This window comes from Alosa sapidissima, chromosome 14, assembly GCF_018492685.1.
Source record: "Alosa sapidissima isolate fAloSap1 chromosome 14, fAloSap1.pri, whole genome shotgun sequence".
NCBI lineage: Eukaryota > Metazoa > Chordata > Actinopteri > Clupeiformes > Clupeidae > Alosa > Alosa sapidissima.
In genome coordinates this window covers 35,590,614-35,607,361 of record NC_055970.1, presented here as the reverse complement: position 1 = coordinate 35,607,361, position 16,748 = coordinate 35,590,614, and the positions used below count along the sequence as shown (strand labels likewise).

General features: G+C 39.3%; 1 protein-coding gene across 4 annotated transcripts in view; it reads left to right on the top strand.

Annotated features, from left to right (window-relative positions):
• vps13c (vacuolar protein sorting 13 homolog C) overlaps positions 1–16,748 on the top strand; it is a 392,379-nt gene that overhangs the window by 257,940 nt on the left and 117,691 nt on the right. For all 4 annotated transcript variants that reach the window (XM_042061414.1, XM_042061415.1, XM_042061412.1 and 1 more), the window contains 5 exons: positions 3,090–3,479; positions 3,723–3,827; positions 11,830–11,994; positions 14,136–14,261; positions 14,835–14,968. In XM_042061414.1, the coding sequence (XP_041917348.1) occupies positions 3,090–3,479; positions 3,723–3,827; positions 11,830–11,994; positions 14,136–14,261; positions 14,835–14,968 (920 nt within the window). The remainder of the gene's footprint in view (positions 1–3,089; positions 3,480–3,722; positions 3,828–11,829; positions 11,995–14,135; positions 14,262–14,834; positions 14,969–16,748) is intronic.

The window sequence follows — 16,748 nt, the reverse complement described above, 5'->3', positions numbered from 1 at the left end:
ATCTGGTAAGGAGAAATAACATTTTTGACAAGAGCGCCACCTTTGGGTGCAGTACCCAAATTTTGGGTTATGGGTAGTGGGGGGTACTGGTAACAATACTTGTGAAAATGTGAAGTTTCTAGGACTTATGTTTATAGGAATATAGGTGATCTAGGACAAATGGCCTAAGTGGTCTAACTTTATTGGCCTATATCTCTGAAATGGAACAAAATATCAAAATTCTGAGCGATAACTTTTGTGAGGCTTGGTCTAAACATTGTCTGTGAGAAGATTTTTTGGTGAAGATTTGATTATTTTTGAAGAGTGTGAAACTTTTTATAATGTTTGGCTTTTCCATGAAATTGTGTCAAAAGTAAAAATTTTTAGACCATAAGACCAGGGCCAAAAAGATGCATCTAAGTTTAGAGATTAATATTATGAAAGAATTTTGAGTCTAGGTCAATCTGGTAAGGAGAAATTAGCATAATTAACTTTTTTTTCCCAACAGCGCCACCTTTGGGTGCAGTACCCCAAATTTTGGGTTATGGGTAGAGGGGGGTACTGGTAACCATACCTGAAAATTTGAAGAGTTTTGAAGTTACGGTTTAGGCTGCAGTATGACTTTTACAGAATTTTGGCCAAAAATGAACGGTACAGAAACAATAGGGGTCCTGCAGCTACGCTGCTCGGACCCCTAATAATAGGAAAACGTAGAAACACAATGGGTGCCTTCGCAGCTTCGCTGCTTGGCTGCTTGGCTGCTTGGCCCCCAATTCTATGCTTCTAAGTTTTGAAAAAATCTAACTTGTTTCACACTGGTTGTCTATCATTACCTTGCAGCATTTGCACATTTTTATTTGTTTTGAAGCAAGCTGGATTTAAGCAGTTATATGACTAAAAATCTTTCAATTGTAAATTATGAGACTTTCCACTTTTTCACTCTTCTAGTTGCATCTTTCTACAGTCTGAAGTAGCACCTCAATGCAAAACAATCCGGAGGTAGTCCTACGAGTTAGCACACCTCTTGATGATAATAATGCTAGCCGCCAGCCTTGTCAATGGTAACTTCGTTAACGTTTTGCTGAGCCTTTCTTAACTAACCGACAAACTCCCTTAATAAATGAACTACATGTGTTGCACATTTGAAACAAAATGTCTTCAAAAGTATGTTGAAGGTGGTTACATTTATTTCCATTCCAATAACTTCACAAACTACATTTCGGTTTGCACTTGTAGGCTCTTTCTCTCATTTTGCTGCTGTACTGCTTTGAACTATTTCTTTCTACTGGATAGAAAAGGCAACAACCTAGTAATTATGTGAATTAAAATCATGTTTGAATGGCCAGAAAAAGGATAAATCATAGGTGGTATTCCACACATTACCTTGGTGTTAGGGTAGCTACACTGCACATTTATGGTTTAAGGCTTTATGGTCTTATGGGGTGTATAAGGCACCCTACTGCCAGTGGTTGGTTGTGTGAGAGTTTGCGCACCTCTTCTTCCACTTCATCCTTATTGGATACCTTTGTGGTTGGCTGTCCTGTAATTAGTGACCCTCTGTCTAGTGTTTGAAAGTAGTGTACTCTTTGCCTTTGGAAGTACCATTTGGTTGCTGCTTGAATTTGGTGAAATTCAGGGGAGGGGGGTGTAACAGAGTTAGAAATTTAGTTTAGTGTTTGTATGTGATTTTTGCCGCAATTAAGCAGCTTTAAGATGATTAAGATTGCACAAACAAATGAATTAGGGTGATAATCTGCATCTCCGTTCCGTGGGTTTTGCTAACCCATTCGCACAATAAATAATTTCTGAAAGGTTCTCTCCATTGTTAACGTGCGACATTTCTCCATGTGAATGTGGGGGAGTGTCAAGCAGGGAAGTGATAGCCTATTGCAGGTAGGCAATATTCAGACAGAAGACGGGCACTGCTTTCTCTATTGATATTTCTGTCCCTCTGAAAACTGCGTTAAAATTATGTTTTTAGCAGTCAAAATTTAATTTTCATGAGCTTAACCATTAATGAAAGTAAAACAAACATAAACAAAACAGCCTCTTCATAAAATAGAATAATAGAAAAATAAAACAGACACCTTCAAAAACAATAACAAGTTCTATCATGAGACTGCATGTCGCGTGAGGTCATGTGAGAATCACGCGTGAAGCCGTAGAATTGAATGTAGTACCCACTGTAGCTGTAGGCACCAATCATTATTCTCTGTGCCCATCTCCACATCTATTTGTCTCGGTGGAATATCTCACGAACTCTTCACGCAACACATGACACACCATATATCATAATAAATCAGACCTTACCGAACACAAAGGTGTAATGCATTCCTGTGTATAATTAGCCGTTCCAGAGTAATCCGGTTTTGAAATAAATTGAAGCAAAATTCAACATGGTCTCCAACTTTGGGCTTTAAAATTTTCTTAAAACTGAGCTGTGCTTAAATCGCCTAGATATCTGTAAATATTAGAATCAGAGAATATACAGCTCATGGTTAAAAGTTTGTCAATGTAGCCTTAATGATTTATTTTCACAGAATGAAAAGGTTTAGAGAAAAATTTTAATCGTATTGCAATAATGCCAATAACCGGGACTATTTAGGTTACTATAATCATATCACATTTTCACATCGTATCTCTAGTGGCTGGTGAAAGAGTTGAGTGGCTTCTTTTATTTTGTGTGGGGGGGGGGGGGACCAAACCTAAAGCTCAGACCAAACCATCACACCTGCTACCAACACCAATCAAGCGCACCTTCCTTCCTCCGTTATTTTTATAACCACCAGCCGCCACTGATATGGTAAAACTCAAAATAATTGCAAAAAACGAACTAATTACATTTATATCCATAAAAAAATAAAAAAATAAAAATATATATATATATATACAGGCGATCTGATTTGGCTGATGCTTGCGCTTGAAAAGTTAAACTTCCGCTGCAAGCAACATGAGTGAACCATTCAAACGCCAACCATTTAAAGTTTATTATTGTTGTTAGTAGTGATGTAGATTTTTCATATTATTATAGTGTACATATATAACTTGGTTGTTTTTTTCAATCACTGTTATGATTTTAACTTGTGTGTCTCACCATCTGTGCTTTTTAGGGCTCAGCAGAATTTTACGAAATATCTGAGGGAAGCACTTCTGATGTCCTGAACACCCGCATCACTGGTGAAATCATGGAATTTATGTTGATGAAGTATCAGGGCCGAAACTGGAGTGGAAGGATGAAAATACATGACAGCCTGGCAGAATTTGTCTCTGTGTGCCTAATCAGTCAGACATCAGAGGAGCTGGTAGTGGATCTGCATGTCCATGTATCAAAAACCAATGGAAATCTGATGCTTTCTATCTTCAGCCCTTACTGGATCATCAACAAGACATCCCGAGTGCTGCAGTATAGTGCTGAGGACATATGTGTTAAACACCCATCAGACTTTAGAGATGTCATTCTTTTCTCTTTCAAAAAGAAGAACTTCTTTAGCAAGAACAAAGTGAGCAGTTCTCTAATGTTACCCATTAGATTCCTTGAGTTCATTGAAACAGCTTTGACATACCTTCACCAACAGTAATGAAATAGTTAGATCTTGTGTAGCCACTCGGTGTAATGCAAAAAGTCTAAAATGTTTATATTGGCTTCCACTGTTACCAATGAATTTCAGATGAGAAATACAATTTAAAAAAGACTTTAGAGAACAGTGGACAGTTAACTAATTTCCTCACCTCTTATGTTGCAGTTGCAGCTCAGTGTGTCCACAAGCTCCTGGTCTGATGCCTTCTCTCTTGACACTGTTGGAAGTTATGGCTGTGTCCGATGTCCTGACAAGAATATGGACTACCTGGTAGGACATTTGTGGTATTATTTTTTAAATATCATGTCAACAACCTCTTAATTCTATCTGTAAAATAGCCAGTATTATGATTGTATACATCATGTTGCCCTCAGCTAAGCAGCAAGGATGTGTAGGTGCCCATTCTGTTTCTCCTTGATTGTATTACATCTTTCTCTGTGGACGTGGACCTAGGGCTAGGCTACATAAGAGCTGCTTTGTGACTCACTAAATGATAATAATAATAGTAATAATAATAATAAGCTTTATTTGTATAGCACCTTTCATACACAGAATGCAGCTCAAAGTGCTTTACATTTGGAGCATGTAACACAATAATAGTCAGTCAGTCATTTTCAATCACTTTCACTTTTCTTCATTGCTGTGGCCGTTTATGATCCAATCAGCAACATATCAAAAATATAGAAAATAACATGTAACACAGTTATTAGAGAAGAGTCAGTCATTCCCCTTTGTTGCTGTGGCCGTTTATGATCCAATCAGCAACATATCAGAAATACTATTATACTACGATGGATATATATTTGTTTAGCCTAGGCATTTGCTGACAAATGCCTAGGCTAAACAAATGCTTAGGCCACGTTGATGCGGACTCCAAGCAGCCAGCCTTAGCTTGTTCTTAGCATATGTTGCAATTATTTGAATTTATACACAGACATTCAAGACTGGCAGCCTTAACCCTTTACCCCCCACAAGCACACCATATGATAGGTGTTTAATTATATATATAATTATATATATATATAGGTGTTATTATTATATTATTATATTATATATATATATATATATATATATATAGACCTTCTTTAGTCTCCTCAGGCAGAAGAGACGTAAACATGATGTGCAATAAACTGCCACTTCGAGTAGCCCAGGCTACTTTGGACTTTGAATAAATAAATGATAATTCCGACTGCAAGGTCCCAAATTAATTGAAACCAGCGATAGGCTAATGGTCCCGAATTTAAGGACGTTTCAGAATGCCACACAGCTAGACAATGAGTGGCAGACAGAGCAAAATGTCACTTATGCTACCAAAGACAAAATGGTTTGTCTTCTATATCATTAAGTTATTCATTAGGCTAAACATATAGCCTTACATCAAAGCTTGAGGCTTGTGTCATTTCGATCAGCTACAGACAACGAGTGGCAGACAGAGTGTGACTACCAGAGATTGTTGAGTCACATTGTTGCAAATTTTATACGGTGATGCATCATTCCACAAAATGGTTAGTCTTCTCTATCAGGAAGTTATTCAATAAGCTTAACAATAAGCATATAGCCTTAAGCCAAAACAGCTGTTAGGCTTATGTCATATTGATTTGTAAAAATGTCTCATGAGGCCATGCCATCGGCTTACTGCATATTAATTATGGGCTAATATAATAATATACAATAGCTTCTCTTCACTGGGTCCCTATAGTGGCCAGAATTAAATGTAAATCTATCACTTTGGCCTATAGGACACTGACTGGATCTGCTACCTGCTATCTTAATTCAACAATCAAGATTTATATCCCCAACCACCCACTGCATTCTTCTGATAAGCGCCTGTTGTGTTGACCAGCCATAAATGCTAGGTCAAATTCAAGACTCTTTTCCTCAGTGGTTCCTTGTTGGTGGAATGAGTTGCTCAGTACTCTCCATTCCTGTGATAGTTTTGGGTCTTTCAAGAGGGGTCTAAAGGCATATCTGTTCAACATGCACTTAGTTTATTAAGCGTTTAAACTTCATTTAACCCATTAACCCTTTAGGCGCCAGAGGTTTTTTTCCGAAACGATCAATTTTGACATCTTCATTTCAAAAGGCTATATCTTAAAAGTGATAAGAGATAGAGACTTTCTGAAAATTAGAGAAATATTAAGGATGACCCAAAGTTTATGTAGAGATTAAATGTTTATATCTAATTTGCATATTATGACGTCATATGGTGGCGGCCATCTTGGATTATAGAATTTTCATGAAAAGTCGCATGTTTGAATGATAAAATGCACCACTTCTTTCCCCCCAAAATGTCCCTCACCTTCTGTATGCTATATTGCACAATACTGAATGCTCAGGTAAATAGTAAGTAGTGAACAAACTGTGTAAATCATTACTAATAAATGGCAGAAACAAACCAAATGCATGTAGCGGTAGACTGGCCTTTTGCTGTAGAGATTTTCCATTTACTACATACAGTAGGCACTCTGATTCCATGTATGAGGCACATATATATTATTCAGATGACACACAAACACAAGTAGACAAGACCTGTTTAGTTCAAAAGCTCATTTGCCACGGCAAGGCACAGATCAGGAGTGAGATGACGAGACAAGACAAGAGACAATGTTAGTATTTTTTTTCTTTTTGTTGTTTTTGTTGATGTTTTGGTGACAAAGACACACACATCACAAGGACATGAACACACAAAAAGGAACACATAGTGTTTGTCCTAAATGATCAGGGAAATAGATAGCAAATCAACAGTGTAAATCATTACTAATAAATGGCTGACATTTTTTTTTTATGTAGCAGGCCTTTTGCTGTAGAGATAATGACTCCCTATCCCTATCCATACAGGGCCGGCATTCCCATCATCTTGTAATAGACTATGCATGACCTAGTGTGTGTGTGTGTGTGTGTGTTTGTGTGTGGGAGAGGGAGAGGGAGAGAGCGTGTCACCACCTCCACCATGCGAGCAGCATGGCCAGATCTGCCTCGCGCGCGCCGAGTGGAGAGAATTTGTGCAGCTCGGACTAGGCCTACTGTCATTCTCATTGCGACTCCCCACACTGCCACTACGTTCCCCCCTAACTGTCCTATGAGCACTTCGACCTCGTCTAACATACCCAGTGGGATTAGACAAAGGCTCCACCACATTACTGTCGCCGCGATTGTGGAGAGGCACACGTTCAGAAGACAGAAGCTAGCACTATTAGGCTACCTCCAGCCTCGTTCTCCACACCACTAACACCCTGCTAACTTCCCGATGAACACTCCGAACCCGTGAAACATTATTCCCACCTGTGACATTGGGCAAACGATTCAACGTTTGTACTTGGTGTAAGCTAAACTATGGAGTAAACTCTCACTTTGTCCAGCTGCATCATTGCAAGGCAGGGACGCATCTGAAGCCTCACTAAACGAATCACCGTCATTTTCTGAAGGCAGATATTCCCCTTCAGAATCAGGGTCCGCGAATAGAAGACCCAACACTTCATTTCAGGTAAACTTTTTTGATGCCATTAGACGATAATCTAATGCAAATACTCGCTGACGTTGACAATATCGCTCTGACAAAGTGGCTCACACGCACACTAGCTCCGGTATTGCACGCACTGATTCACTGCAGCTGTAGCGCGAAAGTTTTGTTTAAAGTATGCCTTTTTTTGACTCGGGCATGAAGTATGACATGTCTGCCATCTAGTGGAGTGGAGGTCGAACGAAATATGACACCCTATTTGACTAAATCGGCCGTTTTATTCAGTACCGCATCTTGTCGACTAAAGTCGACTGTGGCGCCTAGAGGGTTAAACTACTGAACTTTTTACATTCAACTTTTAAATGGTCTACTTTTAAACTATCATTAAACTATCTATCTATTAAACTAGCTGTCTATCAACAACTTTTAAACTATCTACATTCAACTTTTAAACTATATACATTCAACTTTTAAACAGTCTACTTTTTAACTATCATTAAACTATCTATTAAACTAGCTGTCTATCAACAACTTTTAACTTGTCATCAACTTTGTCAACACTTGTCATCAACTATGACTCCTACCCACTGTAGCTAGTTAGCATTGTTACCATGTTAGCATTGCTAACAGATTTAGCATTTTTAGCAAAACTGCTAGAAACCATTAGCTAAGTTAGCTAAGTAGCATGGTTAGCATGTTAACATAGTTAGCATTTTTAGCAAAACTGCTAGAAAACATTAGCTAAGTTAGCTAAGTAGTAACTTTTATTAAGCTATGCAACCACCATGTCTATCCTATCCTCACCGTAGTAACCATCTCTATATTATCTCTTAATATAGCTAAGTACCATGGTTAGCATAGTTAACATGTTTGCATTGCTAACATAGTATAAGTATATATACTTTTTTGATCTATTGAGGGAAATTTGGTCTCTGCATTTAACCCAATCGGTGAATTAGTGAAACACAAACAGGACACAGTGAACACACAGTGAGGTGAAGCACACACTAATCTCGGCGCAGTGAGCTGCCTGCTTCAACGGCGGCGCTCGGGGAGCAGTGAGGGGTTAGGTGCCTTGCTCAAGGGCACTTCAGCCGCGGCCCACTGGTCGGGGCTCGAACCGGCAACCCGAGTCCAGAGTGCTATCCAGTGGGCCACGGCTGCCCCAAATTAAAGGGAGATCGCCTGACCGGGCGGGCACGTCATCAAGCAGGTTTCGAATCGGCGATGCTGGGACAATTATTCATATGCTCCGCACACCGACGTCTTATCCATTGTGCTACTGCAGCGATAGTTAACATTTTTAACAAAACTGGAGATGGACAAAGCACAGCATTGCAGGTGACCTGAATCTGATGATGAAGGCGACTTCATTACATTGGAGAACATCCCTAACCTAGAGCTGACCTTAGCCGAAGATAATTACAATGAGGAAGAATCTCTCGGCCTGGCAGCAGAGGAACTCGATAAGATATCAGATGCTATTTCCACAGTTACATTTGACAGGGATAAAGTTTGTGTGTTAGAAACTTTATCCATTGCTACTAGTTTTGGTGGGCAATTAATTTGAATAATGCGAGAATGTCTTGTTTTGACTGATGGCAGGTGCCTTATCGTGTGTGCATTCAAATTAACAGGGGTTTGCAAACGTGGTCTCATGTTTGTTAGTTCGCGTTTTAGACTATTTTATCCATTGCTAAACCTGCTAAATCCATTGCCAACGTGGTGCCTTGCACTGGGTGTTGCAAACGTGATCTCATGTTTGTTTTAGACTACTTTATCCATTGCTACTAGCTGGTTCTGTAAACCATTACAGATAGTTTCGATGGGTCATTAGCACTGCAGGCTGACAAATCAGTGACAGTGACAGGGGGGAGGGTTGATCTTAATGTCATGTAAATGAGGACCATTGTGTTCCCCTCCCATGGATTGAGGGAGAAAGTAGTCAAATTGAAAACCCTGATTTCTCAGCTTGTAGCTTTGAGATGTGGATACTTTAAAATGGCTACAACTTATTCAAATATTGTCAGATCTCCATGAGTGAGACATCATTGGATAGCTTTGAAACTACACTTTCAGAATCTTTGAATAACTCAAAATGTCTCTGGGGAGACATGTGCCTGGTTTTGCCATGCCTGGTCACATTTTACTTTACCATTTACCACACCGCTTCTTCTTCTCCTTCCCGATCGTTCTTGACTGGGCTACTACCATATCCTACTGCTGTCCGCTATATTTGATTGACAGATTGTGTGAACAAATAGTGAGGGCGTGCGATACATTTTTAACCAATCGCATGTCTTCCCTTGTTAAGGCCGGCATCAGGCCTTCACAAGGAATCACTGCGTTTTCGGCACCTAAGCAACCATTAGAAATCATGTTTGGATTCGGGTTGATTGATGGCTACATCTGACTGATTAGCCAATCAAATCGACCTATTATGGCGAGGAAGGCAGGTCTGACTAATATTGCAGGCCCAACATAATCAGACATTATGTTGGGCCTGCAATGTTCGAAAAGAATACCTGGAACCGTTCATCACGAATTTCGACGCTATCTATTTGACTTGAGGAACTTCGTGAGCATCTTCTGTCAGTCAGACTGACATTCACTGGAAAAGTACATGTCATACTGACATGGCTTTGGTTATAGCTATGGACAGTATATTGACCGTTTTTGTTTCAAAAATATATATTGATAAGCCTTCATTAAGCAAAATTATATCATGTAAAGTTACAGTGTCAACTGGACTACATGTTAGCAAGATGCACATAATGTCAGCTAGCTCTGCACGTAGCTGGTCAGTAGCCTATGCAGGAATTGGTCAATTTTGTTTCATGTTTATTTGATAACATAGACTTGTAATACATGCTTGTAATCTGGCCCTTTTCTATATAAAAAGTGTTTTTGTGCTGCTTGCAAACCGCAGTGCTTGGTTACTGCTAGATTGTATGCTATCTTGAAGTTGTGTGTGAGTTCATGTGGCTTTGGTGAAGCTCTCTGGATCGGCATCTATGTGAAAATTGTCATTTGCCTTGGTTTCCTGCCCTGTTAATTAGTCTGACTATTTATATATCTGTGTTTTGTGGACATTATTGGTAAAATCAATGGCGTGGCCATCAGACATTATGAAATAGGCAACAAGCAGTAGTAGCAGCATAGGGCAATACATTTTCTGACTTTTATGTTTAATATCATGGTGGTGTGCTGAGAAATTTTCTTAGCATTTTCTGTTGAGACACTTTCTCATAAATATGTTTGGCAAACACTGTAGGATAGCCTACTGTAGTTCCACATTAGCTTTTGAGTAATCAGAGCAGCAACACAACCTAAAACAGTTGCACTGTAACGTTAACGTTAAAGCTACAGCTAAGTAGGAGAGCCCTACAAACAGTCTGAAGCAAGTTTGCTGATGTCAGATTAAACTATTAAATGAACACATCATTGTAGACCTGTGGCAGTACCATAGCCTATGTGCGTGCCAGTCATGAACATAAGTTAAGTAACCGATAGCCTAAATATTTCAAAATAGTCTGCACAAACCCATACTTGAGCGCACTTGGTGTTCACTTTCATTATGACATGGACTAAATTGCACGTCTTCACCGGACAGTAGCAGGCAGCAGATTGTAATGAATATGGGTGATAAATAAGTAGCCTAGCCTAACAGCCTATTCACTTTGCTGCTGATAAGGATGATGGCCGGGTGCTATTCGCCTAATAAAGATCTAAGCAATGCGGAATTCAGCTCGGAACATTACTTGTTTGTCTAACGAAGATTCTAGAGTGCTACACAGATTTGCGAGAGAAAGAGAAAACTTTTCCCCCCCACCGTGAAATGCTGGGAAATTGCACATTTTAACGCTGAAATGCAAAAAAAATCTTCGGGGGATATCCCCCCCCCGGAACGCCCCCCTATTATTATTTTTTGGCAAAAAATAGTTCTCATTGAAGGCCTAACCACTGAACGCACGGTCCGCCATTGGTTTTAAGTATACATGATATTTTACATCACAACTTTTGCATTTTCATGCACTGGTAATTCCTTGGAATTGCATTTCTAGTTATCATTAAAAACAAGAAAGGCATGAGAACAGTTTATCCTGAAGAGTTAGGAGAGGACAAGCAGAGGGGCCAAAGATGGCAGGGAAAGAAAGGATTAAAAGAGTTAGCCAAACAGTGCCTAATGAATGCTTTACAAATAAAATATATAAATGAATGTAGCTTATTTAAGTATGGTGAGAAATAATTGGTGTGCACACTGTTCACACAGTTTTTGAAATTCCATTCAAAGTTGTCATATATTCAGAGAAGAGGTGAACAATATGTGATGAAGGTTTACAATGAAGTCCCATTACTTGATCATTACAGAAGAATGAGTGTGTACACAATAAGTTTTTTTAACTGAGACATAAATGGGATTCATGCGTGAAAGCAATTTATGCATCCCGATATGATACTGTTTTGAGGTTTGGCACACCTGATTATTTTCACCAAGTGTTATGTCTGCGCCTCAAGCACCACAAGCACACTCTAGCACCACCAATGGGATTGAATTTGGAGGTGTATTGATGCAAGTTCAACTATAGTTTAACACCCTAGGATGTCAGTTGCTGCCATGAACCAATTAAAGCACTTTTATCACAGGGCACTTGTTCACTTTTTCTTCAACATTGCTGTCAACTGCCATCAATAAGAAATAATTGAACACAGAACTTTGCTTTGCTATAATTTATATGAGCTTGTTAACCTTAGTATAAGTGACACTATGATGCTGTTTTCTCAGTGTTTGTGTATGTGTGATTTTTGCAGGTTGGTGTTTGTATCCAGATGAGTAGTTTTAATCTGAGCAGAATAGTCGTCATGACACCATTCTACATGCTGGCCAATCAGAGCTGTTTAGAATTAGAGGTGGGGGAAATGCCAAGTGAGAACCAATCCTCCAAGAAACGATGGCATTTCATTGGATCCAAAGAGGTGAATAGGGCTGCTCTCTCCTAATTATGTTGTCATGTCAATGTCAAGAAAACTATGATGTTTATAGAGTTTCTCTATCTAAATAGAAGTGTAAATGAACAAATTACAAATGCAAATTTACATTCATGCTTTACAAACTATTTCTGAAACGAGGCTGTGCTAAAAAATCCCTCTTAATTTCAGACAAAGACTCGCTAGTGTGTCAGGCGGCATCAAGACTGGTGCCTCCAAGTTAGCACTGTTATCTTTTTCTTAAGAGTGTGTCCATCAGAGGACCAGGCGGGGGTGATGCATGCTACATCACCGATTTTGATGAAACTTGCCAGTTTGAAGGGTTCACCTAAAAACTCAAACAGTTTTCTTAAGAAGGTCCTACAAAAACTCTTCAGCATATTCACAAAGGTGTTCTTAAACCTCAGAATTGTTTGCAGTTTCGTGCTGAATCCCAAGTTGACAGGGTGTGCCAATCGTTCTTAATTAGCATAGGTAAACGCCCTGTCAATCTCCATAAAAGGGCATGATACTGCAGGGCCGTGTGCACACAATTTCAGGCTGAGGCACCAGTTTTTTATTTCTACCTTATATTGTACACTACATGAGCAAGACAATTTCATTACCGTATATGACACATGCTTGCTATGCTATGAACAAATTTCTGTAAGAACGGTTGGTGAATGAGGCCCATAGTTTGTGTACACAGAGTTTACTAAAAAGAAAAATCTAGATCTTTGTTTTCATTTTTATCATATCCTAGTTGGGTCAGACACCACCATCTTTCTTTAACATATCTGATGTATTGGTCAGTCATTTTGTTTTCACTCAGGAACACAAAAAGCAATCTTCAAAACAAGGCACTCAGTTTGGAGTCACTACGGTGTTCTGAATGAGGGGGACAAGTGGAATGTAGTTTGTACACTTCTCTTCAATCAATGAGACTTTCACTATGCATGCACATGACACGCCAAACTAACTTGTGCATGCGCTAGTTGACTCCGCTGGGCTTAACAAGGTGAAGGCATATCCCATTTGGAACATGAGTAAGAGCTGTAGCTCACCTCAGACATACACGTTTCTAGATGAGATTTCTGGATAGCTATGCACCAGTTTTCTGCTGCTGAATCTTTCATTGTACAGTATAGCAGTTTACTCAGGTGGCTTGTAGAGCTCCTTTGTTAGCTACTGTAAGCAGACCTCTCCTTCTAGATAATCACTCCATTTGTGAAGCCGCATTCCTGCATGAATGCAGTGTTATTGTCAGAGGCACAGATGCAATTTTTTGTTAGGGATGCAAACTCAATCTCACTCAGACCTGAGACCAAGATGACAAAGACACAGAACACCATAATTGGGCCAGCCCTGTGTCAATGAACCAGTGCACTGCCCCTGCTTTATCAGTCTTCCAGTTAAAGGTGCACTCAGCGATTGCGCAGGAAGTCGCATTTGTTTATGTTTATGTTCATATTTAAATTTATTAGCAGACGCTTTTTTTCCAAAACAACGTACACTATATTGACCAAACGAAACACACCAGGGGGGTAGCTCACCCCTCCCCTCAGGATTCCCAAAGAAACTCCACACAGGAGGTCTGTTTGGAGGACAGGCTCCCCCCACTTTGTTTCCAGTTTTCGGAACCTGGGCTGCCTACAGAGACTCACGGAATGAGCAGCTAGTGGATTGTGAGGACATGACTGCTGAATGTGACCGAAAATGTTATGGGCTTGAAAATGTGTACAATTGCTGACTGCGTTTAATTTATGGATTAAATCATATTGGCGACAAGGGGCGATGGTCCACCCGGATAATGACAAGTATGTCAGTTTACCATTTCACCTCTGCCAAAGATGACTTGGTAAAGACTAGGACCCCCTTCCCCAACACCGGTACATTTTTATGTACATTTGTGATGTGTGAGAGCGCCACCAATTTCTTGCAGATTTATCCCTCCAAACTATGCAGGTCAAGTAAAAGTGGATGGGGCACCCTGCTCGACCAACCAACCACCCTGTTACATAACTCTGTTCTAGCAAAATTAATTTGAAGCTATTATAATGTGATATGATATTGTTATGCTTTGATGCTGTATAATATCCTTTTTGACTTCATATTATCAGGTTTAAACTTGTTATTGTATGTGTCCTCAGTGTATACCGCTTTGGCCAGAGCTGACCACCAATAAACTCTGTGTTAGAGTGGTGGGATCTGAAATCACTTCTAAGTCTTTCTACTTCAACAAACAGGACAATGGCACTCTGATCAGTATAGATGAGGTGAGGAAATGGTGATGAATGTATTGAATGATGACACAGAAAAACAAAGCTCTTTCTTCTAGAGTATATGGCATATACAAGTGTCTTATAACATAAGTCTTTCTGCCTGGACCTCTGCAAATATCTGCTAGTAGCTTGCCATAGACTTTAGGTGGTTGCCACCGCTACTGATTGTTTGCCTCACTGTAAAGCAATTGCACTGTAAACAAGCAATGCGGACATGCTGGCACAGCTTGAAAAGGATCAGGAAAGGAGTATGATCAGAATAGCTGATTCTGACCAAGTGCGTCAGATTGTGAGAGGCTGAAGGTAAGGGAAGAAAATGGAAGGAGATGGCAGTCCAGAATGAGAATAGATTTTATTTTTGGGCCCACACTTCACAATCATTCACGAGTACAAATCCCCAACTAGTCTGTCTACTTCCTGCATTGTGGTACATTTTGAATTTGACAATGTAACTTGTTAGCTTTGTTCTGACTTCAGTCCCTTTAATTTGACTATAGTAAGATATCATTGAGTAGGGTCACATCTCTGACCATTATGACACACAATTCATATTTGTTCTCTCTTTAGTATGGAGGCCTCCTTGTTGATGTCAATATCTTGGATCACTCAACAGTCATCAGCTTCTCTGATTACTATGAAGGTTCTGCTCCTGCTTTGCTGATCAATCACACATCCAGGGTCAGCATTCTGTTTCAACAAAGGTTAGCTTGCAAAATACATAAACGCATACATTTCTTTGTTTATGTCTTGGTGTCGCGGGTACGCTGCATCCGGCATCTTTTGTCTTTTGTGTCAATGAGTGGGTTGCATTCCATGTCTATGTGAAATGTGCTATAATGTGCAAATAAACTAACTTGACTTGATTTGAAAAAGTCTTTTACATGGGAAATATGTATGGGGGGGAAACTATCTAATTGAAGCTATTTTTAATTACAATGGCATCAGTGTCCTTGCTCCTTATTCCACCTTAAGTAAGATTCAGGCAAATTACCATAAAGGCTAACACATGCTTCCTTCAAGTCACATCCAAGTATTTTTGAGGCCAAAAATATGTTGTTTTTTGCCTATGAGCCCTTTCCTAAACCATAGGGTCTCTTTTAAGTATTCAAAGGCTGGAGAGTTAATGTGAAAAACAAACCTAACTAACCTCACTGCATGTCCCTACATTTTCACACTTGAATGTATCAATAAGAAGTATCACAACACTGAGCCAGCATTGGCAGCGAAATTTGCTTGTTTTCATGTTGAGACTATGGGATATCTTCAAATAAATCAAACTCTTATTAAATTAAGTCAAATGGTGTTACAGGAAAGCACTAGGTAAGTCTCATAATACTGAAAACAATACCAACTAGATTTTTTTATCTTGATATATAATTAAGAACACTTTTTTTTTTTTTTTAGATTTTTAGATATTAGATAAGCAGTTTTTGCAGTGTATAATTTAGGGTAGCCCTGACATGCCAAGCTTCCAATGTCTACCACTGCAATGATTATTCCATAAAAATACATGGATAACTTAAGATATCTAAAAGTTTATACATAGTAATGAGTATTGTTGATTTGAGTACACCATTTAACTACGTAAACCCAAGTATGAACAATGACACCCTCAAAGAAATATTTATCGAGTAGCCTATATGCACAGACTTTCCTGGATTAGCCTATTTCGGTGTCAGACTATCAGACATGACAGATGACGACAACAGGCATGCCATGATGTAGGATTCTCAGAGAATAAAATAACTAGCAAGGTGGAAGTAGTGTAGTGCAGTATTTCTTAACTCATTGAGTGCCAAAACCATGCGTTGAGTGCCAAAAACGTAATATTACGTTTTTAGCTTTTTTTTAAATTACGAAACTAGACACTCTAACACACCTTATATGTGATTTTGGGAACTCTGTGATGAATGGAAATGAAATATATGACGTTTGAAAACACATGAAAACGCACAATCTGGACATTTTATCTGGACATTTTATCATAACTCGGTTGCCGCTTTGGGTCGTGACGCATGCACGTCATCTCAAAACCAGGCCATTTCTGTGGGTCTATCACTAGGTGGCAGTCTCGCCAGGTCTCGCTGATCACTTCCCGGAAAGTTTACAGGCAACACTTTATATTTCATGAAAGACGTTATATCTCCATTTCTAGAAAAAAACAGCGATTTTGATGAAAACTAGCCACTGTTTAGCTTGGGATTTCTCAGGAACAGAGGCGTGTAGAAATACACGGTTTGCACCCACTGAGAGCCTAAAGTCTCACCTTTTAAACGAGCCATTGTATGTGTTCATAGCTATAACACAGAATATGCTGTGGCTGTACAAAAATCATCAACAATGGTCTAGATTGCTGGCACTCTAGGACAAAGCTTCCGAAAACTGCTTGGCATTCAATGAGTTAACTGGTGAGCCTAATAATTTGATTTCTGCAGTTTGAAAAAAAAAAAAAAAACGAATAAATGGACCTTTGGTCCAAAT